The sequence below is a fragment of the Lycorma delicatula genome, chromosome 13, assembly GCF_047948215.1.
Source record: "Lycorma delicatula isolate Av1 chromosome 13, ASM4794821v1, whole genome shotgun sequence".
NCBI lineage: Eukaryota > Metazoa > Arthropoda > Insecta > Hemiptera > Fulgoridae > Lycorma > Lycorma delicatula.
Window position 1 is genome coordinate 36,465,016 of NC_134467.1, and position 27,235 is coordinate 36,492,250.

Sequence of the window (27,235 nt, forward strand, 5' to 3'; positions counted from 1 at the left end):
CGATAGTACAGTGGAACATCGATGGATGTTTTTCAAACATCCATGAGCTCCAACGCTTGGTACATGATGTAGACCCGATCTGTATATGTCTGCAAGAAACGCATTTCCGCCGAAATGAAAATTTTAAATTAAAAGGATTCGATATATTTCGGCGTGATCAACCGCCAAATGTAAGAGTTAGAGGTGGAGTAGCTATATTAACATCTACTAGAGCTACCACCGAAGCGGTTGTTCTAAACACAAACTTACAAGGGGTCGCCGTTAGAATGAAGCGTCCGCTTCAGATCACTGTCTTGCCCAATTTTGATTGGAACAAGGATGACATAGAAAGACTAATTTCTGAGCTTCCCCCACCTGTTTTACTAGTGGGTGACTTTAACGCTCATAATTCTCTTTGGGGATCGGATTGAGTAGATCCCCGTGGAAGAGAACTGGAAGGGTTCCTGATGAATTCAGAACTTATTATTTTAAACGACGGATCAGGAACCTTTTTCAATGCCAGAGACGGATCGACGTCCTGTATAGATCTTGCACTTATAAGCGAATCGATAGCACCGAGGTACAGCTTCCATGTCATAGACGATCTGCATGGAAGCGATCATTTCCCGGTGCAAATTGTAACTGATGTTACAAGATAAACATATCCCATCTCTAAAAGATGGTTATTTGATAAGGCAGACTGGACGAGCTTCACAGCTAGAACGATACTCCCAGAAACAACTGGAGTTATCGGAGAAAATGTCGACACCACAACAAATGCAATAATTGAGTCGCATCGAGATATATTCCCAAAACATCTGGGAAACTTACAAAGAAACCCGTTCCATGATGGAACGATGAAATAAGTGAAGCTATAAAAAGAAAGAAAAGGGCGTATAACGCCTTTAAGAAGCGTCCTAGCATAAAACATCTTGTTGCCTTTAAGAAATACAGGGCGTATGCAAAACGTCTTATGATAGAGTCGAAAAAACGATCCTGGCAGCATTACGTGTCATCCATCGACAAAACTACTACTGCATTAGATGTTTGGAGGAAAGTGAAGGCGATTTGTGGGCGTAATGATTTTGCTCCCATAACTAGCCTTCAAGATGAAGATGAAATAAAAGACACTCCATATGAAATTGCAGAGCTGTTATCCAATCACTTCGAAAAGGCCAGCAGAACGGCACACTACGAAGAAGATTTTCGTACTAAAAAAGAACAACTTGAAGGTCTACTAAACTTCAGAACTGAGTTTAATTACTCATATAATGTACCTTTTAAAATGGAAGAATTCGCGAAAGCGTTGGAAAAAGCAGGTAACACAGCTGCTGGTCCGGATGAAATCCATTATAATATGATCAGGCAGCTGAATACCATTGCAAAGCGTAGATTATTAGAACTTTATAATAAAATATGGCGGGACGGAACGTACCCGCAGCAGTGGAAAAAAGCTCATGTTGTCCCAGTACCAAAGAAAAAGAAAAATTTAACAGACCCCAATAGCTATCGTCCTATTTCTTTGACGTGTGCTATGGGAAAAATACTGGAAAAAATGATTAATAATCGACTCGTCTGGGTTTTGGAAAAAGAAGACCTGATATCACCGTATCAAGCAGGTTTTCGGCAATACCATTCTACCACTGATCAAATGATCAGCTTAGAGGACGTTATATATAACAGCTTCATTACAAGGAAACATTGTGTCGGAGTCTTGTTTGATCTTCAGAAGGCTTTCGATATGACTTGGCGTCATGGTATAATGCTCCAGATACATGAATGGGGCATTCGTGGCAACCTGCCAGTCTTACTGAGCAACTATATGAATGACCGTACTTTCCAAGTACGAGTCAGTAGCGAATATTCATCTGTAAGAAATTTGGAAAATGACATACCACAAGGTTCGCCGTTGAGCGGTACCTTGTTTACAATTGCCATTAATAAATTGATATTAGCCATTCCAGTAGAAATCAGCAAAAGCGTCTATGTTGATGATCTGGCAGTTATGTATGCCAGCAACAAGACTGCTATGGTGAGGTACAAATTGCAACGAGCGATGAATGCTCTAAATGAAGTTGCAAGGAATAACGGATTCCAATTCTCACCAGAAAAAACGTGCTGTGTACACTTTTGTAGGAAGAGAATTCCTCATCAAAGTCCTGCGTTGACAATTGATGATAATCCAATACAATATAAAGACAGCGTAAGATATTTAGGACTAGTATTGGATAAATCCCTTACATGGGGATTACATATACAGGACTTGAGTGATAGATGCAAAAGAGCCCTAAACATTATAAAATGTTTGTCGAACTTAAATTGGGGCTCAGACAAAGAGACATTATTGAGATTGTATAAAGCATTGGTTCAATCTAAACTAGACTACGGATGTATCGTATATTCATCCGCTAGAAAGTCGCATTTAAAAAAGTTAGACGTAGTTCATAATAGCGGAATAAGATATGCAACCGGTGCTTTCCGCACAAGTCCGGCGGCTAGTCTGATGTCTGAAGCCGGAATAATGCCACTACATTATAGAAGAGAGATCCTTTTGTTAAGATATGCAGCAAATGTATGGGCTTTTCTTGCTCATATAAATAATAAATTGTTTACGAATCATCCTATGGCTGCAGTATATGAACATCGTGCTACCTATAACAGACCAGCCGGAATTAGGTACCACGAATTAAGAAATAAATATGAAATTGCCATTCCAGATACATTGGCAATTTCTACTAGAGAAATACCGCCATGGCTCTTGCCTGCGGTAAATACAAGTTTGGATCTCTCTGAAGGAGAAATAAAAAAGAAACCAGCAGTGATTATCCAGCAGGAATTATTGGCAACCGTCAGTAGCTACGAAGAACATATTAGAATTTATACTGACGGTTCTAAAACCGAACATGGTGTTGGATGCTCAATATATGTAAATGAAGAAGCCCACTTTTGGAAACTGCCAGATGTGGCCAGTGTCTACACGGCAGAACTCACTGCAATTCAGCAAGCTCTTCGCTACACTGAACACTATTGCGAAGAGAGAGTGCTAATATGTTCCGATTCATTAAGTACACTTGTCGCAATTCGGAACAAGAACATTAAGGATGTCCTAATTGCAAACATCCTGTCCATTTTATACAGCGATGCGTATTTCTATGGACTCCGGGGCATGCTGGTATTACAGGTAATGAAATCACAGACGAAGCTGCCAGAAAGGCAACAGTCTGCGATGATTTAGATGCATTTCCTGTAAGAGTGGCAGATGTTAAAAACCGTCCAACAAACATAGTAAGAAACAAGTGGAACGCTGAATGGAGGAGTTTAAATACAAAATTAAACTCAGTAAATACTTCTCCTTATAAATGGAAAAGCTACTTTAAGTTGACTCGCCGGGAACAAGTAGCTGTGACCAGACTTAGAATCGGTTACATGCGATTGACAAATTTATATTTGTTAACCGGCGAAGTGAGACCAATGTGCGGTGTTTGTAATAAAACACTGACAATCAAGCATCTAATAGAAGAGTGTACCATATATGAGGACCTCAGAAAGAGGTTCTGTCTTACAAATAATATTAGTGCTGATCTGGATAATGGAAATGAAGAAAATATAGTTGCATTTCTACACACCAGTGGACTTCTTAAAAGTCTATAAAATGAAAGTTTAAAGCTGTGGTAAAAGATACTCTAAGCGGTAGTTTATATATATATATATATATATATATATATATATATATATATATATATATAAAGAAAGAAAGAAATGGTATTGATAAGTTTAATTTTAATTTCATGGTCTTTTGAGAACCTTATCTCAAATTTTAATATCGGGGACCTTTACACCCCGTAAGTGTTTGTGATTGTCCTTGTCTTTTATGTCTTAAATGTTTTGTGTAGTTTGTGCTTTTAAATAAAATGTAAGGGCCCTTTACACCCTTACATATGACGATCCAGATGGTGATAATAGTTTCTTTTAAAGATTGTGACGAGGGCTAATGACCTTAGCAGTCGATGCCCATAAAAATTCAGGAAAAAAAAACAATTCTACTACTATGAAAAACACAGTAATAAATTCTGAAGGGCCTTTAGAAGAAAAAAATTCCATTAATTTTTTCAAAATTAATAGTGGAATTAACTTATATAAAACAGAGTTTTATTTTTATATGCTTGTTAAGGTATCTTTAAAAATGTTTTATTCAACAATTTTGTGAACTAGTTACTTTGATAAAAAAAAAATTGTGATAAATTAATTATATTGATACAATAAAGACTTATTTAGAGAAGAAAAGTAAAGAAGAACCACATAAAACCAGTAAAATAACACATAATAAAAAAATGTCTAATTTAAATTTAAAAATGTAATTAATTACCCCTTTCATCACTTTGGTATCATAATCTTTCATAATATCCTCAAATGTTTCTGGATTCATAGGTGCTTCAGATGGCAATAATGGTCGAAGGTAATTTGGCTCAACATCTGGTGTCACTTTTCTAGTAGCAACAGTATTTCTGTAATTCACAATGTAATCAATAATTTCTTTACCACGTATCTTAAATTCTTCTCCCTCCATTCTGAAAAGCAAAAACAAAATTAAAAATTATAAAAAAACGAATGGTTGTTACTCTATAATCAAATCTTTACTGTACGTAATTGTGAAATAAAAGAAATGAAAAGTTCTGTCGATAAATTTACAGTAATGTTCAATTAAATTTCAAAACTGTTGTTCCAGTATGAATGATTTTTTTCAGTTTTGAAAACAGTTTTATGTTTAAATTTTTCAATATACTTCATAATTAAAAAAGCAATATAACTTTAATAAACATAATATTTTAAAGAATCACTTTTAAGTAGCAAAGTAAAGCATAGATCTTGCAAAAAGTATTTTAACGGTAAAGTTTATTTATTCATTTATGAATACAAGGCATCTAATTATGTATCACATTAGCTGTTAATAAATGCAAACAGCATTCAGTTAAATTCAACTTAATACTGTCTAACTTAAGTGATCTGAGCGCCTTTTCATTCAATCAAACTTTGGTATTAATATGCTCTGTTCTCTTTAAACCATTCAATGTGTAGAATGTTACTGCCTGTTTAATTATAGCTGTTGTGAGGCAAGGATATAATGTACATCTTAACAGTAAAATAACACTTAAACAATATAAATTTAAGACTTTAAAAAATAAATTAATGATCTAGTTTTAATTGTAATAAAATATAAATTCAAACTGTTATCTTTGTTGAATATGAATTTTTAAAGGTAAATATACTGTTCATTTTTTATGTTGAACAATGATTTATCAAAAAAGCTGACAACTCAGTTGTAGGACTATCCTGTTATGCATAATTGATGACAAAGATGTAAAATTTATTCATTCCAAATTAAAAGAATCTGACAAATCTGAACATCTTTTGTCTTTTATAATCAAAGAGCAGTATCGTGTTGTGCATTACACTATATCACGCTTTAATAACATTATCAATTCAATAAAGAATTATTTGAGGGCAACATGAAAAAAATTTCCCAAGTGGCAGAACATATCCACAATGTAGAAGACAAAATTAAACATGATTAATTATTTGAGGAACTTACAGCTGAATTACAATACTTAATTTTGAATCGAATACTATAGATTTATTAATTCTGTTTTTTTTTTTTGCAAAAAATGGTCTTTTACACCCAAGTATTATGTCCCCTACTCAATTAAACAATATTCTAAAATCGATAGTTTATAAAATACCCAAAGGATTACAATTGTCAGTTGTAGTTCGATGTTGCTATTGTTATTTCTGGCTTAGACATACAACTTAATTTAGAATATATATAATTTTATTTAAATATAATACTTTTGTTTATTTAATTCAATGATTCTAACTAAAAGATGAAATCCATTTTAAAAATATGTTCTTAACACCTTTTGAGCAGTATTAAATACGGAATTATTAAATTTGATAAAAACAACATTTTTTAATGAACAGATATGACGTTTAGTGGATATACTTTTTAATTAGATATTCAAAAGAATTCCTAAACATCTTTTTAAACATGTGTCATTAAAAAAGATATTAATGGAAATTCAAATGAAGTTCTAGTAATTAGTCCTGAAAAAAATGAATTAACTTGAAACTAAATTTATTATATGACTGCCCAAAAAGGAGTGTAATGTTTTGGATTTATGACCTTGCGTTGTAATCCTTATGTTACGGGGAGTGTTATAGTATATATAATATATGTCATAGATACGTTTAAGTATGTTTAATTGTATCTAAAAGGCCGCAAAAAATTATATATACAATTCTAAATCGATAATCGATAGTATTTTCAGTATAGATATTTGTATAAAAAAATAGTTGTGTTTTAAAATCTGTTGTGATACTGAATGAATGAATTACGGTAGTAAAATTTATTAATTTATTTTATAATTATTACAGTAGTATCAATGTTACATTTTGTCATGATGTTAAGAACATTTATTCAAATTAATTTAAATGCTTCTGTATCTCTTAAATTTCTGTTTAAAATATAAATTTATTAGTTATTAAATATACCCTGATAGTAAATTAGTAATGCATCTAATTAAAGATAGAAAATGTAAGTCTTATGTTACCTTACTGTATGTAAGTTTTTATATTAACATTAATAAATACAATGAATGTATTAAAATATGACTTACGTGTTATTTATTGTTTTTTATCTAACTATTTAGTTTATAAATATATATTTATAAATTTTTGCTATCAGTTTTTCTGAATGTTAAGTAACCACTGAATTTTTAAGTACACACATGATAACAAACACAGCAGCACTCTTATATAATTTTTTAAAAAATTTTTTTAATTAATTAATAGGTAAGAATTTTTTATTCCCTTCATCTATTCTGCATTTGTATCAATTATATAATCATTTATTTGTAATTACTTTGAAAGCATGATTTTATGTTTTATTGTTGTATTCTATCTTCAATAAGAAATGTAGCAGATTAATCAATGAAGTTTTTTAAACTACTGATACTTAATTAATTTTTTATTTACAAAAAAAAGTGATTACTTATTTTTAGCAGTTAATGATTAAAATTATCCATAGTATGAATCATACAAATGAACTATATTAATCTAAAATTTTAATTGTACAATTTATAATTTTTTTTGTATTTTAAGCAACAATTCCATTTTTAAGTGATTTAAAAATTTATAGCAATCTCTTTAATTAATTAATAGAAAAGACAATTTTTAGTAATAATGATGATAGAATAGATGATGATTAATAGAATAGACTAGACTACTTCTTCTTATTATTCTATCTATGCCTGTTCTGGTCATTATACCCTCAATTCATCCGATGGTCACTTAGTCGCTTCCTTGTATACTACAACCTATATACTTCTCTTCCCAGTAGGATTAGATTTCACAATTACAGCAGGAATTTTCCTTGATAGCATCCTATCCACATGATTTTTTCACTTTTTCTTGTAATTTTTAATTCTCCAGTTCAAAGATTCTATTCTCAGATCTTTCCTAATTTTATAATTTCATATCCTGCCTAATCTTGTATAAACTTTCACAGCCTTTAAAAAGGTGTGTCTGTGCTGATTGTATTCTAGTCTCTTCCTTTTTAACTAGTACCCAAGATTCACTTCCATACATTTACACCAGTACTGTCATCATCTTAGAAAATTTTAATTTTTCATTTCTTACCTTATTTTTTAGACTTCTATATATTGTACTGGGTGTTTGTTTTTAAACAGAACCCAAGCAAAATACTTTTTAAACAACCTCTTATGAAGAGGTTGTCGGCAACACCTATTGTTTTTGTTTTATAATCATCTGATATTTTTTTTATTTATTTTTTTGTGAACAGTTAATTATTTTTGGTTTCAGTACTTAATGATGAAACATTGTAGGATGTTAGGGTAAGCATTTTAAACTCATATAACAAATCATTACAAAAACTAGTGCAACAAAAAGGAATATCTCTGTATAGTGCCTTTAAACTACCTGGCTACTTAAAGCCATACTGAATTCTTGTATCACATAAATTACACGCAGTTGATAATGCTACTAGGCTGAACTACTGTTAATTGTTTAATCATTTTGTTCGGGTGAGCATTAAAGTGTTGAATAATAAATTTTTTGCAGATGAGGCTTGGTTTAATTTGGGTGATTACATTACCAGTCAGAATGATTGCTACCGGTGCTCTAACAATTCTCATATCATCTATTCATGACCTCTAGACCCACAAAGAATCAGTGTATAGTGTGCAGTTTTCAAGTGATGTATAATTGGCCCCATATTCTTTGAAAACACTCTTAATGCAGACCTCTACCTAGAAATTATAACACAGTTTATTGTAAATATAGAATTAAATGAAAGAGATTCGTGGTTTCAACAAGATGAGACCACATGTCTCACGCTAAGAGCAACAATGGATCTTTTGAAAAATTTCTTTGGTAAATAGTAATATCAAGTGGCTCCATGTCAATGTCACCATATCATTCTCCTACAGATTTTTTTCTCTGTGGATATCTAAAGGATTATGTGTTCAAAGGATTACTTATTCAAAAATAATCCGCATACCATTGAAGAACTGAAAGCCAACATAATTCAAAAATTAAATGAAGTGGAAGAGGTACATTTTAAAAGGTTGCAATGAATATGAAAAAGAGGGTATAAAGGCTTGCATTGATGAAAATGGCAGACAGTTTCAATATTTGTTATAAAATATTTGATCTCAATATCGTTTTACACAAATAATTATAATATTTAACTAATTGTTTATATATATCACATTATTTTTCTTTATATTAAATTGCTTTTATTTGGGTTGTGTTTTAAGACAAAACACAGTACAATACAATGCTTAAAACTTGCTTACTTTATGATATACATAAAGGTATACATACATCCTAAGTATTTGAAAGCAGTAACCTGTTCCAACATTGAATTTTCTATCAAAATTTTTGATCTCACCTGCCATTTCCCTCAAAATGCTACAATTTTTGATTTTGTAGTAGATATACATAGATTATATTTGCGACATATTTGTTTTCCAAATTAATGATGGAGGATTGCAGGTTATTTTATGTTTCCTCAACAAGGATTTGATCATCCGTGAATAGAGGTGTATTTATCAATGATTAATTTCTATCTCTTCTGAGTCTGCTTTTTTGAATTACTATTTTTGAAGCTTCATATAATAAACTTTTAATAACTTCTATTAAATGTTATGGCAGATTACTTGTAAATGTTAATATGATTTATAGTTTATAAGATATTTATTTCTTTTAAATTATTTATTTCATAATCTAATTTCAAAGAGCTTATGAAACCACCAAACCTAAATAATATATTCAGTCAATCACAATTTATTTTGTTTTTAATCAAATTAAAGTGTTTGTAATTTTCATAATATTAAGTGTTTTGTGGTCTTTATGAACAATATTAAATTTACACACTAAATTTGAAAAAAAATTTTTATCTTATACAAATGAGAAAGTTCATGCAGTCATGCATTAGTGATTCTCCACTTCCTAAATACCTTTCTTTTCTTTTTCCTGTTTAGCCTCCAGTAATTACCATTCAGATAATACTTCAGAGGATGAATGAGGATGATATGTATGAGTGTAAATGAAGTATAGTCTTGTACAGTCTCAATTTGACAATTCCTGAGATGACCCAACCACCAAAGAACATCGGTATTCACGATCTAGTATTCAAACCCGTGTAAAAATAACTGAATTTACTAGGACTCGAACGCTGGAACTCTCGACTTACAAATCAGCTGATTTGGGAAGACAAGTTCACCACTAGACCAACCTGGTCCTAGATAGCTGAAATTATCTAGACAGCTGAAATTCCAGCTGTATGAATGTAAATGAAGTGCAGTCTTGTACAGTCTCAGGTCGACCATTCCTGAGATGTATGGTTAATTGAAACCTAACCATAAAACAGCACTGGTATCCACAATCTAGTATTCAAATCTGTATAAAAGTAACTACTTTTACTCGAATTTGAACCTTAGAACACTCGACTTTGAAATCAACTGATTTGTGATGACGAGTTAACCACTAGACCAGACCTTTTGGTGGGCTTTTGAAAGCAACACCAAATTAAAAACAATTCCAATAATTATCTGTTGGATTGTTATTGGTTATAGATAAAATGATCAAGTTACTAATTAAAATTCATAGCCGTTTCAAGAATAACCAACAACCAACATCAAGCTTAAATAAAATACCTAGACAGCTGAAATTTAACAGTCATGGATTTATGACAACATTAATATGAAGACATAAACATAAATTATCTTTATTATTAAGTATTGTTTTAATTGTATAAAAAAAAAACAATGCAATAATAACATAGTTCTCAAGGTCAGTGAAGCATGCAAGCCCCACTGCCTTTTAAAGTGTAACCAATTCTAAGCCTAACCATGGAACATCATAATTTCTTCATATTGTAATCATCAACTACTTACTTTTCAATATATTCACTTTATACTACTGTTTATGGATCAGTAGTAAGAAATTAATAAATCTTCATGGATAACAGCTGCATTCTTTCTTTTTATATTTCTACTAAAGCCTAAACATAAAAAAATCGTTTTTGATTTATATATTTCAACATAATTATTCTAAATATACAAATAAAAATAAAATGAACCACAATATAAAAGTAATTAAATCACTTAATTATTTCATACTGCAAAATCAAAACTTACCATCTGAATTTAAATGTACGTGCAGGGAAAACTGACTTTTAACACATTAATAGAGAAGAAATAAAACTGTAGTTTTTAAAATTGGTTTACAATAAATCCATCTTTTGTTTTACCAATAATCCTGACTACTGTTTTCAGTATTTTAAATGTTTTTGCTATGCAACAATTTTAGATTATGCCCAATAAATAATTCATAATTTAGATGTGATAAAAATTGGCATAATTAACAGTAAGATCAGTTATCAATGAACTTATTTTGTCTATAGGATCAAAATGAATTAGTATGAGACTTAGATCCTACTTTTTTTTTATCATGCAGTTAGTTTCATGTCTTAGGCATTTTTTGAAAGATGTGTCATTTTTATGGGTTGCATATATTTTGATTAGTATATAAAAATAAAACTAAATAATTTTAAGTTAATAAACTTCAAAAAAATTAATTAATTAATAAAATTTTGAATAAAAGTAAGAAAAATTTTTCAAATTTTTATTATTTTGAATTTAATGTGAAATTAAAAATTAGTAATTGTTGGTATATCTGTGTTGCACATACCCACCTGAGATTCAAGAGTTACCAATCAACGTTGCTTTATATAGAAAATATATGTTTATACAATAAAGATTTCTATACATTAAAATATTTGTACAATGTATCCCATCATTCAGTACTTTATGAATGAAATAATATCTCCAGAAGGGCTAAATATTAACTGCATTTTGATGGGTTTTACACATTGATTTATTTCAACGTAATAAGAAAAATACTTCTCATTTTTCCCTAGAAAGCTTGACATTGGTTGTTGGGTATTCTTGAAAACGGCTAAGCATTTTAATTAGTAACTCGATCAGATTATCTACAACCAATAACAATCCAACAGATAATTATTGGAATTGTTTTTAATTTGGTGTTGCTTTCAAAAGCCCACCAAAGGGTCTGATCTAGTGGTTAACTCGTCATCACAAATCAGTTGATTTCAAAGTTGAGTGTTCTAAGGTTCAAATTCGAGTAAAAGTAGTTACTTTTATACAAATTTGAATACTATATTGTGGATACCAGTGCTGTTTCATGGTTGGGTTTCAATTAACTATACATCTCAGGAATGGTCGACCTGACACTGTACAAGACTACACTTCATTTACATTCATACATATATCATCCTCTGAAGTAATACCTTATGGTGGTTCCAGAGGCTTAAACAGAAAAAGAAGTAAGGTAATGTTGCTTTCAAAATATTAAAATTTTTAGAATTGGAAATTTATTATTGTTTACATAACCAAATTATTTTGTAATGTATGGTTTTTTTGTTATAATAAATTTTTGTTGTGAATAAAATCTCTAGTCTTAAAACAGGGAGTATTAAAACAATTATAATTCAATAAATACAAAGAATATTCGCACTGAATAACAACAACTTTAAAGTCAATTCAAAAAGGCATTTTTATGTGTTGTATTTTTTTGTAGAGACTTTTCAAAAAAGGAAATTTTTTAGTGGTTCTGCGGCTCTCCAATCTGGATCTACCTACTAAAACTCCTCTCCCCAACTGCAACATAGGGTGCTGGGCTCACCTTATGTTATTATTATAACACCCCATATGTTTTGTGTCCATCCTTACCCTCCCATTGCAGGGGTGATGCCTTGAATCCATTTGGACTGCCATTTTTTTTAATCTCGACCTTGGGGATGGGGACTGACCCCCAAGGAAGACTGATTGGGAATTATTCATCTCTGGATTGTGGACACTGCATCCCACAATTGTTCAGTCTGCAGCGTAGTCCTAATGATGTTTCCTGGGGTAAGCATGATGAATTCTCTCCTGCATTATACCCTAAGCTGTAGCAACCAATCTCACATGAAACTGTATGTTCTATAGTATTATCCTTCTCATAATAATCACTTTCTACAGAATGTCTCAGCATCTGTGTACATAAGTATGCCTTAAAACACCTTTGACTGATAAGGAACTGGGTCAACTTGTATTCAAATTTCTGAGTTATAATATTTCTGTCACTATAGTATTTTGATATGTTTTTTATACTTGTAATGTATATATAAATAGGTAAAGAAAAGAAATGAACCAGTATTTGTTAATGATATATATTATTGTATTTTCTGTTTTTTTAAATTAACACGAAACAATGCATCTGTCAATAATGAGCCAGTCGGTCCACAACTTTGATCTTTAGTTGGTTTACAATTAAATATATTATAACCGATATTACACTGTATTATTTTACTATTTTTATTTATCCATTCATCTGATGCACTGGCAAATATAAATTCAGATCTATCAAAATCAAAATTAACTTGTGTTTGTATATCATCAGTTAACTTTTTTTTAAATGTCTTTATCGAATAAACTTTTCTTATTTTTTTCATTTGTTTAACTTTTTCAAAGTCTTCTACTTTAATTTTTGGTGTTATTTTTAAGGCAGGAAATATTGATGGTATATATCCAGGATCTAATACTTTATCACTTTTTCTACCACCGGCAAAATGTTCACTACATATTCTTGAACTAGCCGTAGGCTGCCATAATGAACCATCAGGACTGAAACATATTAAAGCAAATATTAAGCTATTACAATAAACTTTATTCATTCTACAGAATGATGTAACAAGAAAACAATTTAAAATTATTAAATGATCAATTTCCATAATACTGTTATGTTTTAGCAATCAGAACAGATCATATTTTTATATTTTACAAGGCTACATCCAGGAAAAATTAATGTAAAATTGTTTATGATTACTTTAATCTTATTTTACTTCTTTATTTCATTGAAATATTAGAATCTTTAACCCATTTATGCCTTTTATTTTTCATTTAAAAATTTTCAGTTAAAATTGATTATAAAAAGTTTGTTTACAATGCTTAATGTAAAATTTTTTTTATAAATAACTGTGGATTCCATTTTAAAGCCCAGATTTTCGCTAATTTACTTTAGTATATGAGCTTTGATGTACTTTAAACATATTCTCATGTATATACAGATGAATTAAATGGTAGTTGAGTAAAAATCTATATCCTTGCTAGGGATTGATCCTGAAATAAACTAATCTAGTAATTAGAATGCTAATCACTATACCAACTGAAATCCAAACCTTTTTTTGCAACAAAACTCAAAAATAATCAACTCTTAAAAACTATTTCCACTCACAACTATTTTTGGTACTTATGTATTATAATGGCGCCACTATGGTTGGAAGGTTACATACTACACTTCTGTAGTTAGTTATTTCTTAGATGGCGCCACTTAAACACTAAATTGAAATAAATAAATATAATTATAAATATAATCTAACCAAACTCAACCTACACTTAAGCGAGCATAAGTTAAGTTTGGTTAGATTACATTTATAATTTTATTAACATCATGTTCTTTAGCACATTTTTATCCTCTTGGACAAATACCCTTTTGCTGCAAAAAGCTGACAGTTTCCTCTTCACATTGTGCAAGATCCCAAATTCTAAGTGCACACATTTTACTTATAAGATCACCATTAACTTTAACAAATAATTTTAATTTATAGTCTTGCACTGGTTATAACCCCAATGATGGTGGTGCCATTATAATACACACGTACCCTACTTTTCTTTTGTAATTATTTTACTCACCCTTGGATAGTATTTTACAAAGTGATGCAATTTTATACAGTTCAGAGAAAGACTGTAAAAAAATTAGTGGTTTAAATAAATTTAAAAGAAATCATGCTTCTAATTAATGTATACATGGATTAGCGAATCCATGAACATCGTGACAAATTATAATAGCACTTTTAAAATTATAAATTAATTAGTTTCAAATTAAACAGAAATTTCTTCCAGAAAAAATTTTGGAAATAGATATGCACTTCTTTTTCAATGGAATATTTACTGCTATTATTAATGGTTTTTACAATATTTTATATTCCCGCTAGGATTATCACAATTGATTGAATGTTATTTCCTGCCCTTTCTAGCAATGTTAGAGTGGCAAAGCTAGGAATGGCAGAAAATAACACACAAATCAGTTAGTTGTTAATGATACTCATCTTAAAAAGATTAAGAAACCTTTAATATGTATTTAAATAATACATTCAATTTATATTGCGTCTGCTCATTCAATAAGCTATTTTTATAAAATTTATGTTTGTTTTTGGGTACTACATGTACAATTTTTCTTGAAGAAAATGCCTTTGTATGAGTTGTCTTACAAAAGCTGATTCTGCTGTTGTGTTTACATTCAATGCAATTAACAACAGTACCATCAATAAGTTGACTAAAGAAGGAACTACCGAATTAGCTCCAAATGGTCATTTGGAAGAACTATTTTCATGTAACTGAAAATGATGTGTTTAATATTTTTCTTTTTTTTTTAAATGAGAAATTTTAATTTAAATAACACATCAAATTAAACATCTAATAAAAACACAATGAAAGTACTGCATCAAATACTTAGAACTCTTTTGAAAGCATATTTCCATATTCTGATAAAACAATTTAAAAGGTATTAGTTATTTCTGTCAATTAGCATTCTTATGTCAATAGTATGTAAGTGTCTACTAAAAATATTGTATTAAAATTTTGGTATTAAAATGTTCAAAAAGTGTGAAAAAAATTTAAAGTGTACTAAACTATAATGATTACCAAAATTAGAATTTTTAAAAGGATTTTAAAATAATTATTAACTACAACAATTTTAAATACGATAAAATACAGTTTAATTAATTTACAAAAATAAATTTAAAAAATACTGCCTAAAAATGAATATAAAATTGAAATTTGGGTGCTTTTAAACTTGGCGGTACATATAACGATACATAACCTTTAAAAAATGTTACCATGTAATAAATCGTACTGAACAGAAAAAATTCCCTTCTTGTCTTTAAATCATAATTATAAAAATGATTCAAATGATAAAACTTACTTTTTCCTATTTACAGCAATTATCCATTTTTGTTTTCTCTCTTCTTCGTAATACTTTCCAGGGAAAGAGTAAAATTTTATGTTCAAATTCCCAGCACATTTCTTTTCAGAGTTTGTACAATTTGATACACAACATCCACGATTGGATCTTCTTTTTTCCATTGTCAATAATACAAAAATATAATAAAATATTGTAGTATAACGTATATTTATCAATTAAAATTATACTTAAAAATAATTTTATCCACTGAGCTTACTTTATACCAACTTTCTTAAGACAACAATTCCTGTAGCGCTAGCAGTTACTACGATCACGTTTACTAACATAGAATGTAAACGTTAGGAATCGATATTTGTTTTCATATTTCAGAACTTTAATATTTGTAAATCATGTCTCAAAAACTTAAATAATTATAATTAAATTTATAATAAAATATTAGCCAGAATGTATCTTATGAATTACAAAAATTAACAAAATATTTGGGATAGGTATAATAATCGTTCCATTTTTCATGATATATATAAATATATACATATATTATACATATGTATATTTAGTAAATAATAAATCGTCGTTCGGCTACTCTATTTGATCGACCTTTTTGGTCGATAATGTCATTTTGAAGTTTAAAAACACGTTATTTGCTACGGTTCTCTAGGTTAAAAATTTTGCTTTAAAGATATTTTATGAAATATTGTGTTATTAGTTCGGTAATTTTAGTGGTTCCTGTTTTTTACTGATTATTTTTATTTATTGGTAAGTTTATTTATTATAACAAATTACTATTGAAATTTTCTAACCTAGATTTTTTAAAATTCTTTATTTTCGTTAATCTACATTTATCATTTACTTTATTATAATTAATTGATGTTCACAACATTAATTAATTAATGTTCACAAATTTATATTATTATTTTGTATAATTGATGTTAAATTTATTGATATTATATTTGGATTTTTAGGTTAGACCTTACCTGTTCAGAAATTATTCATAAGTTGGATTTCAGCAAACGTTTGTTAAGATATTAATAAAGTAATTTTTAATAAAATTTTGTACATTTTTGTGATTTTTCTTGTTGCAAATATTCATTTTAAAAAATACAATAAAATCAGCACAACTTTGTTAGTTTTATAATGCAGGGGAGTAAAAATTACTATTATTTTTTAAAGAAATTAAGAAAAAAATAAAGTTTTTAAAGACAATATGTTCTTATAGACAAAATATATACAAATATCAAAATAAAGATTTTGATATTTGTGTATCAAAATCGTCGTTTTGTTATTTTTATAATAAATAATAACAAATTTGTATAAATAAAAAAGTAACACAATACTTACGAATTTATTTTCAGCATAATTATGATAGACTTATCGATTACTCATATAAATATTTCTAAAATAAATAACCAGTTAATAGAATTCAAATTTAAAATAATTATGTTACATTGCAAACTTAATTAAAATCAAAATATAATATTGATAGCTGATATGAATATTCACTTAAATCAAAATGGTAATTTAACTTATGAATACTCCTCTTTGATGGAAATGTAAATGGTCTCAGGTTTTATGTAAATAAATCTGCTAGACCGAGTAATAATTCAAATATATGTATACATATATTTTCTTATAAAAATGTTTATCCAGATTCTGTAAGTATAGGTGTTCAATTTTTAAAATTAATGTAATTGGTCATTGCTCTGATTTACAAATTGGCCTTTCCAGGTCTAGTGTGTGAAAAAGTATTGTCTTATAAAAAAAAATATTTATTAACAACTTAAAAAATGAATATAATCTACATGTAATCAGGATTCAATTATAGAATAGTTAAGTACAACGGGAGATTATAGAAGTTAAGTATAAAGGGGCAAGAAAAACAAATTAATTGATGAATCATTTGATTTGACATTTAGCAGTATGCTGAACCATAACATGTATCATAATAAAAGTAAAAATTTATTTATAATTTGAATTTATGTTTTTTTCTAAAATATTTAATTCTTTTATTTTTTCAGTATTGAAAAATTTTGTTTTAATATCTACTTAAACTTTACTATATTTTTATACATTTTGATTTTAATTAAGTTAGAAATTTGTGTGTTTTGGACTTTATTCATATCGTTTTACTCAGAATAAAATTCTCTACAAGTTTTGTTTAAAACTTTTATGTGTTTTTATTATCCATTCAACAAAGCTATTTAATGAAATAATGTGAAATTCAGTTCTGGGACCTGTTTTTTTTCTCTTCAGGTTAGATTCAATATAAAACCATTTAATTGATCCCTTAATTTGGGTCCTAAGAATTACAATCTGACTTAATTTTACTGAAGGCATACAGAACAGGGAAAAATCTTTTGCCAACTGATAGTCGCTAACAGAGTTTCCAAATCTATATTTATATCAATTTTCTTTGTTATTTTCATCAGTAGAACATGTCCTAAGTGTTTGTTACATTCTTTATGAATCACTGTATAACTGATCATCGTACAATTTTGTAATTTTTGAATCTGTGATTTTTTTCAGTTATCATTTATTTTTTTCAGCTATTTTAGGAATTAATTTTTTATAAAAATTACTAATTTCAGTATTGTCCCTCTCCGCTGTACTTTTATCTGTCCCAACACTACATTTGATACCACAGATAGAATATTCCACATCTGCGTTACAATTTCTAAATTTTGATGAGGAATAGTTATTCTTTTCAGTATTTACTAATTTACATTGATTGGCTTTTGAAACATACAATTATCAGAATAAAATATATTTTAGAGATGTTTTAATTCTTTTTTTGATGAATCTTTTATAAATGGCAAAGTTAATTAAATTTAGTCAAAATTGTTATCTCTGAACTACATTAATATAAACATTTGAAATTTGATGGCTTCTATATGTGTGATATATTTATATTATAAAATGTTTTTTTTTTTTTAAATCTGCTGAGAGGGTGGGGATTTCTCAATAAAAATATCTTATTTATTCATTATTTTTGTAATACAAACAGCTAATACTTTTGAAAAAAATTCTTAAAAACCATCTTCTTCCTCAAATATTTCAACCATATGGATTTCAGGCTGAGCCGGATTTTTCTAATTGTAATTATACCGGTGTTCTTCAGTGGTTGGGTTTCAATTAACCACATATCTCAGGAATGGTTAACTTGAGACTATACAAGACTAGACCTCATTTAAATTCATACATTCATTCATCCTCTGAAGTAATACCTTACGGTGGTTCCAGAGGCTAAACAAAAAAATCTATTGTGGACATCACATGACTTCCTTGTACGCCTATTAAATTACATATACAGATTTTTTTTAAATGAAAAGTACATAAAATTTTATTTTATTAATAACTTCTGATATTTTTTCATATTTTTTTTTTATTCAATTATTTATCGTAAAAAAAATTTTTACTATCGGTGGTTAATAATTATTAATAAATCAATATATTTAAATTAAAGAAAAGGTAGATGGAGTCTGATTTGAACCGATGTGCCTTCTCCTGTAAGATCCAATTATTTTATTAATTAAAATTTTATTTGGCTATAATTCTGGAACCAATGAAAATAAGTACCACTTATGATATATCGTTGAAAAGTTCTCAATGAGAGCTTATTACTGAAGTTAAGAAAAAGTCAAAACTCAAATATTTTAGATTTTGGGTTTTTTTGGATACTTTTGGTCCAGTTGATTGTAATCAAAAGGGGAGATTCACAACTAGATGTTACAACAGTCCTAAATCCAAAATGTTAACATCCTACAGCTAATTGTTTTTGAATTATACGAGATACATATGTACATATATACATACATACGTACGTACGTATGTACGACGTCGCACTGAAACTAGTCAAAATGAATATTTCTCTTGAAATCTGAAAACCAAATTTTTTGTGATCACAATACTTATGTACAAGGAAGTAAAAAGAAAGAATGAATATTTTAAAGAGGAGAAGTTAATAATTAGAATAAATTTTAATTGTTATGCATATATATATATATATATATATACATTAATTTAACACCTTGAAATTTGATAACTTGGTTTCTGTATATTATTAGAGATTAACAGAAATACATTTTTTTATTAAAAATGATTTTTTTTATTTTTTTTATAAATTTGGGTTGATTACCTCCATTAAGTTGGAACACTAATATAACTCTTGTTTTTATTAATTTATTTAAGGAAATTGGAAACTATTAAAGATTAATAAAATTATTTAACTAACCAGCCAGGGGTTAGTTTTAGTGGTTAAACTTGTGTTCAGAAAATCAGCTGATTTTTGAAGTCGAGAATTCTAAGGTTCAAATTCTTGTAAAGACGGTTGCTTTTATATAGACGGTAGACTGTGTTGATCAGTGTTCTTTGGTGGTTGGGTTTCAATAAACCACTTGTCGTAGGTGTGGACGACCTTAGTCTGTTCCAGATTACATGTTTACCAGTATATATTTACTCATACATTGCACAACACTTACAGCTACATCAAGTGTGGCAAGCCGGTAACTGTAATTCCATTTGCCTACATACATGCACCCGGATTTGACAGTAGTTGGAAAACTGGTTGGAGAAATTTATGTGTATATAAAATTATTTAAACAAGTAATTTGACAACCTTTATTTTATTACTTTTTTTTTTACAAATTGATTTTTATAAAAGTTTTATATAAAATTACAAATGACTTAATAAATTTATAAATATTTAATTAAACATACGTATTACAATAAATAAATAAATATGCAAATAACATAAATAAATGAACTAATTATACATAAAACTTACTTGGATAATTAAAGGAACATTATTTTGCCTTTTTATATATTCATTAAAAAAATGATTATTTTTAAAAATATTCTGTTTGGCTATATCTATATGAATAACTATATTACTATGAAAGTAATTCATAGTTTTATTATTATTTTATTTTTTAATACCGATAATGTGAGCTATTGAATATAATTTCATATATTATTAATATTGTTTAAATGCATTATAATAGTGTCAGTTCATTCGTGTAACTGCAGCCAGACGAGAAAATCAGGGAATATCTTTCAGTCGCATCTTTGTCAGGAGTGAGAAAACCTATTCCTGTTTTAAGATAAAAAAAAAACCAATAGGTTTTTAAGTAGGTATAAATTCTATTTGAATAAATCGACAAATTTATGTACACATTTACATTTGTAGGGAGTGAAAAATATTTTAATTTTTATGAATCCATCCATTTTATTTATGTTACTGAAAATGAATCATCATTTTAACAAAATGCTTCAAGAGGAATCTAAAATATTATTGTATAAATAATAAATTATTGTAAAAATAAAAAAAAGAAATCTTTAACAGTTTTATAATAAATTTTTAACTTTAAAATTAACATTTTAATGTCGAGTTGGTATAGATTTGTTTAATAATATTTTCATGCAGTTTTTGTTTTGAAGAGATTAATATATTCAAGTTCTACCAGGGATATTTACAATCTTATATATAATACTGGAAAAATAAAAACAAAATTTATAATATTATATTAAAAAAATAAAATAAAAAACCTTGGTTTAATTTAACTTTAAAATACATTTCAGGATACCCTATTTTTAATAACAGTTTAAAAATAAGGAACAAAATAACACTATAAAAGATATTTTCGTTAAAAAATAACTATTCTGCCGATCTCCATGGCAGAGTGGTGACATCTCGGCCTTTCATTCAAGTGTCCCAGCTAGGGATGGCATTTTCCATATGCTATTAAATTTCATTTACATATTTCCTCATACAAAAGCTTCTCCATAATCTTCTGTGGTGAATTAATTCATCAAGCAAAAAAAAAATCGTTTTTATATTGAAAAGCTTCTGTTGGCATTGAGGTCTTTTACTTCTTTATTTTATTAAAAAGGAAAAATAAAATTTAATTATATGTTTTTCCTCTTGTATTATCTATTAATAGCAGTATTAGACAAGGAAGGTTTCTTTGAAGTATGATGGATTATAATGTGTGCAGAAAATGAAGTCGTCTGAACATCAATATTAATTAATATTTATAAATTACGTAAATAAAGATTAACAGTTTAGTTTTTCAGTACTTGCTTATAAAATATTCCTTGAACATATAGGTTTATACAAATCTTTCTCTCCAGTTGGAAAAATTTTTATATACATAAAAATTTATATGGAATTTTTTTCATTTTAACTTCTATTTCGAAACTGGTTAAACAATTTTAAGATTATTAATTTAATAATAACCTGTCTGTTCTTAAATTGGTGTTTGATTTCTGGCAGAAAAATGATTCTTTTTTCACATTATATAATTATGCCAGGCCTTTTTTGGGACCAGTATTTTATTGTTTGTAACTGATTGAAATGATTCACAATCTTACAACGTATTTGGGTGTGATAAGCACACCCCTTTGTCTGTTATTTAAAGAAAGGTATTTTTTTAAAAACTGAATATCCTATTCTTTTTATGAGAAATTAAAAAAAAAATCACATCGTAATTATATGACCTTGTAAATTATTTTTTTTTAATTTCTGATATTAAAATGGAATTCTGTTGTTATTTACAAATACTGTCATTTGAAAAGTTAAAATTGGTGTTTATTTATTCGTGTTACAGACAGTGAACTGTTTATTTATACTCACTTCATATGTAAAATTAGAAGAAGAATTATATGTATATTAATAAACTATGTAACTGAAACATATTACATTTAACTAGAAAAGATTTAAAAACGCTTTATATTCGGTTGTAATTTCAATAAATAAATTTGAAAAGCATATTATTAAACAAAAGAAATATAAAATAATTATTTAAAAGTACAAATATTAATGTATTATATTTCTTAGATGTAGTAAACTTATAAATGAATGTTTATAGAAATAAATTTTAATCAGCACTACTATTAACTGGATGTATTGTGTTTTTCTAAATCTGTCTGTATTTACTCTTTTAAGACTTATTCGTAATATTTGTTACTGTTAATAATATTACTATACAGTTACTTTAATTTATAATTTTAATTAAATCAGTTAATGTAACTTGAAGAAAATAATGGTCGTGAGTTATTAAAATTACAAAAAAGATTGAAGTTATTAAATTAACACATTATGAAGATCTTATAAAAAAAAATATTACAGGTGTTTATTAAAATGTCAGAACCTTTACTATTTCAGATTAAATGATATCTGAAGATAAAAAAAATCTGTTTTTTTTTTTTTTTAATTAATCCTTTGTAATGACAAATTGAAAAAAGTTTTATAACATAATGGATTTTTTTAAAACTTAATTAAAAATGTTTACAATCATTTTTTTTTTACTGGCATAGTGTGATCTTTTACTGCATGTATATAAGTACAATATGTATTGTTAATTTTAATAAAATTACAGTTTATATCTAGAAGTACGTTGGTTTGATGGGCTTTTTAAATTTTTTGTTGTCAAATTAGAAGATGCGATCTGAAGAAATTAATTTATAAATTACAAGGGCATTGTGTTTGGTGATTGTTAATTTTTTATTCGAAAAAACTTGTAATTAATTAAAATGTAATTTAAGTGAGAAACAATGTAATTGACTGATTATAAGTAAGGAGATTAAGTACTTCTCTTTTTTTATTTATGATTAATGTGCAGAATTAATCTATTGCATTTTGTTTTTTTTTTTTAATGTAACGTACACATTTGTATAATCATGTTTTTGTGTGTATTTTAATTAATTTACACATTCCTACTTATTTGAAAACAGATTAGCTCACTTTATTCTGGTTAAACAGGATTCTTCTGTCATGTTATAAATATTGCCTAAAGTAACATTTATATAATTAAAAGCAAAAAATTTCTGTTCTACTACACTAAGTTTCGAGACGCTACAACTATTGAGATTATTCTAACGTCAAATCACACAATAAAATTATATTTATAATTAATTACATTAACTTAATTCTCTAAATGTCAATAAATAAATAAATAATGTATATATAGTCAAAATAAAGGAAAAGATTAACCAGTTTTTATTTTATATTCATCCAGTATGAAAAATAAGTTAAGTTATCTACCATCATTTATGTTCTATAAACTATATACTAATTAATTTAAACAAAGATTCAGTTGTAGTGTACAAACATGATTTGTACACTACAATTGAGGTTTTGTTTTATTGTTTTAATTATATGATGTTAACAGTTTTTCGCTGATATACTTAAGAATATTTTCACTAGTAAGAATACTGATAAATATAGATTCAAGAACTTCAATCTATATAATTTAAACTGTAACATTAAACTTTGAAAACATAATTTTAATAAACGAATATAAATCTCAGTTAAAATTACATTCTCCATTCAGTTAGTTACATTTACTGTACACAATTCAACATTTGTAATGGTCTATAGTGATGACAGGCTTTCACTTTCACCGATAATCTAGTACAATTTTAAACTGGTTTAATTAAATACCTTATTCAAACTTTAAAATGTAAATTTATATTAAATCTAGTATGATAAAACTGTTGTATTTATATTGTAATGAAAATAATATCTTAAATTTATAAATTATTAACTGTAAATATATATATATATACTCTTATCACATAATAACATAACCTCTATATTTCATCAGGAAATTAAATTTAATAAATTCTAATATTACTTCATGTTTAAAAAATGTTTAATTTTTCAGTTGGTTCAGGATTTGTTAGCAGCAGTCTATCTTCCTAAAATGTATTTAATTTACTGCACTTTTTTACACCTGCAAAATTGACAGAAATGTTTTAAATAATATAAACATATATTTTTGACAATGTACTTCATTACTGTATTATAAATTTTTATGAATAAAATAGAAAACATTTCTTCTCAATTCGATGAAAATATTGCTTAAAAAAGTAACAAAATCAACAAAAGGAACAGAACGCAAGGGTATCTGGGAGATATTTTATCCCTCTATTAATCGCAGAGCCTGGATATCAGTCTCTTGCTAGTAGGTCTTTTTAGTTATCAGCCGGGTATTTAATTTTTAATGGCGATTATATTTTTGTTTTTATTTTAAGATGGGTGGAGTAAGGGATTGTGTTTCGGTTCTTTGTATATCAGATTTTGTAACTTCTTTTTACTTGTAGTATTCTGTGGGAGATTAGAAAGTTATTTCCATCTTTTCCTCTGATGCGATTCCTCTTCTAGTAGGAATGCACCTTATAGGGTTTTTGGAGGATGCAATGCACTTCCTTCACGGATGGAATCACATGTGTGTAAAGTGAAGTGTACTATTTTTCTTAAAATCTAATATAATTTAATGGATCATAATTCAACATAGCTGTACTGGTAATTAATTGGATGTGTCTGGAATGTCTTACGAATCAAAATTTTTTATTTCTTTTGAATAATATTACATTTTTTTAATAAGTTAAATATCAAATAAAACGGTTTCATAAAAAATCTTTTTTACATGTTTTTTATATTATTAAGGAGATTTCCCTTGCACTTTTTTTTTATTTTTATAAAAAAATATTTTATTTAATTTTGTTCAAAATTTATTAATGTAGTAAAATCACAACTGTAATATTGGATTTTACTGTTGTTTTGAGTTTACTTTAAATAAAATTTATTGATTTCTTTTATAGTTTAAAATTTTCTGTTTTATAGTTTCAAATTAGTACTGGTATATTAGGAGTTTTATTGATTTTATATTTTTTCTTTGAAATAGTGTTATTAGTTTACTTTTTGTTATCAAATGTTTATTAAAACAACTTTTGCTATTACAAATTGCAGTAATAAAGCCACTAATAGAGGTATACAGATTTGTAAAAACATTTTTCTTTTTTAATCCAGAAGATGACAATACTAATATAAATCAAACGATGAATTATTGAGGTTGTATTATTTTAAAAATAAATAAATAAATAAAAGTAATAATTAATTATAAACCCTTAACTTTTTCTTTTTAATAAATAAAATAAATTACTACAGTTAAATCTAAAATTACTTTAAAAATAGGAACATATATACACATGCATGTAAATAAATTACATATAAATTTTAAAAAAATTAACTTTAAAATAACTAATCGTAAAAAATAATTGTGTAAAAATGTTTTTGTTTTCTATATTTTAAACTTTTTTTTTTTGATAATAATTTTATTCTTCTTGTTTGCCATCAGTTTTCTGTTGACAATTTTCTACATTGGTACTTGCAAATACATCATCGAAAACATTGTGTTCTTCTTCTCCATCTTCTATTATAAGTATCGGTGTTGCACCATCATATAAACTTGATGAACGTTTTTCATACACTTCTTTCGATATACTTCTTGTAAAACTGAGACGACGATGTTGTAAACTTCTTCGTTTTTTGTTGTCTTCCATACTTATCTTTTCTGGTAGTAATGACAATAACTTAGAAGCATTATCTTGTATAACATCCCAGGCATAATCTATGCATAAAAAAAAATATATTAATTATAAAAAAAAGTATTTGTTTCAACTAATATATTAAATGAGAGATCATTTTATAAGCATGTGCTAATAAACAAAATATTTTTTCAGCTTTCTTTCTTGTAGAATAGGGGGTACTTTAGATAGAGTTCATTCAGGAAAATGTTTTAAATATGTACAAAAACCTGATAACTATTATATAAACAGAATACAAAAAGATAAACTGTCAAACAAAGGTATAATATATCTCTGTTGCTGTTTTTCGGTTCTTCCAAAAGAAACAAAAAGGAATTATGGAGGAAACATAAGGAAATAACAACGCGAGGAAAGGGAAAAATTATGTTTTGATAATATGCGATGGGAAAAAGAGCATTTGAGATGGTGAAAGGATTATTAACTGCAAAAAAATACTAGTAGCTTTAAAAAAGGGATTTGCTGAATACTGTGTGTAAAGCATTCTGGTGTATGGATGGGAGACACAGGTAGTAAAAAAGAAGAAAAATATTCTGAAATTTTTGAGATGCGGCTATGGAGGAGAGCAGAGAAAATAAGATGGAATGAGAAATGTGGATGTATTAAGAAGAATAGGAGTGGAAAGGAAGTTTTGAAAACAATAAGGAAGACGAAGGCATCATGGATAGGACACATTTTGAGAAGAGACTGTATACAGCTTAGGATACTTGAAGGGAAAATAGATGGTAAACGAGGAAAGGATAGAAGAACGACAGGAATGACAATAGAGATAAGAAAGAAAAGAAGTTATTGACAAATGAAAAGAGAAACTCAGAATCGAGAAAAGTGGAAAAAACTGTCCAGTTGAAACCTTTCCCAATATAGATCTACCAAAAAGAAAAAGAAGAGGCACGCAGATGAAAGGTAAAAATGAGTAATGAATTTGCAACAGTATTAATTTGATTATAATTCAAGAATTTTTCTTTTTCTCTTAAAAACATTAAAAGATAAAAACTGCATTTAGGATTTAGGCAAATGAAAAAATTTTGTATAAAGTAGATTTTATTATTTTTTATTCTCTCTGTTTAATAAATGTTATATGGCATCAACTGCTTTGATCATTAACAACTAATAAATGCATATGCATCCATTGGAAATGTATCAGTTATTGTTTAACTTAAATAATCTGTGAAAATTTGTTTCTGCCTTTAGTTACTGGATTTAATAATCCTTATTATGTATTGTTTCATCAAAAAACATGCAGCAGTTT

At 27.5% G+C, this 27,235-nt stretch overlaps 3 protein-coding genes across 11 annotated transcripts in view; 1 reads left to right on the forward strand and 2 right to left on the reverse strand.

The window, feature by feature from the left end:
• Positions 1-12,793: 12,793 nt before the first annotated feature.
• LOC142334058 (uncharacterized) lies at positions 12,794-15,919 on the reverse strand. Its single transcript, XM_075381725.1, has 2 exons — positions 15,604-15,919; positions 12,794-13,244 (listed from the first exon to the last, which is right to left on the reverse strand). The coding sequence occupies exons 1-2, from the start codon at positions 15,762-15,764 to the stop codon at positions 12,794-12,796; spliced, it is 612 nt and encodes a 203-aa protein (XP_075237840.1). The 5' UTR covers positions 15,765-15,919.
• A 288-nt stretch (positions 15,920-16,207) lies between these two features.
• Ns2 (nucleostemin 2) overlaps positions 16,208-27,235 on the forward strand; it is a 235,825-nt gene continuing 224,797 nt past the window's right edge. For all 8 annotated transcript variants that reach the window (XM_075381650.1, XM_075381644.1, XM_075381649.1 and 5 more), the window contains exon 1: positions 16,208-16,359. The gene's annotated coding sequence lies outside the window, so the exon portion shown is untranslated. The remainder of the gene's footprint in view (positions 16,360-27,235) is intronic.
• The window catches only part of LOC142333989 (aromatic-L-amino-acid decarboxylase-like), a 39,713-nt gene continuing 32,716 nt past the window's right edge, over positions 20,239-27,235 (reverse strand). For both annotated transcript variants that reach the window (XM_075381653.1, XM_075381654.1), the window contains exon 8: positions 20,239-26,012. In XM_075381653.1, the coding sequence (XP_075237768.1) occupies positions 25,717-26,012 (296 nt within the window). In that variant the 3' untranslated portion in view covers positions 20,239-25,716. The remainder of the gene's footprint in view (positions 26,013-27,235) is intronic.

Excerpts from the sequence above, each read along its gene's own strand:
- LOC142334058 (XM_075381725.1), bottom strand. The coding sequence starts at position 15,764 with ATGGAAAAAAGAAGATCCAATCGTGGATGTTGTGTATCAAATTGTACA. Across the intron at positions 13,245-15,603 it reads ATTGCTGTAAATAGGAAAAA|TCCTGATGGTTCATTATGGC; the intron begins GTAAGTTTTATC and ends AATATGTTTCAG.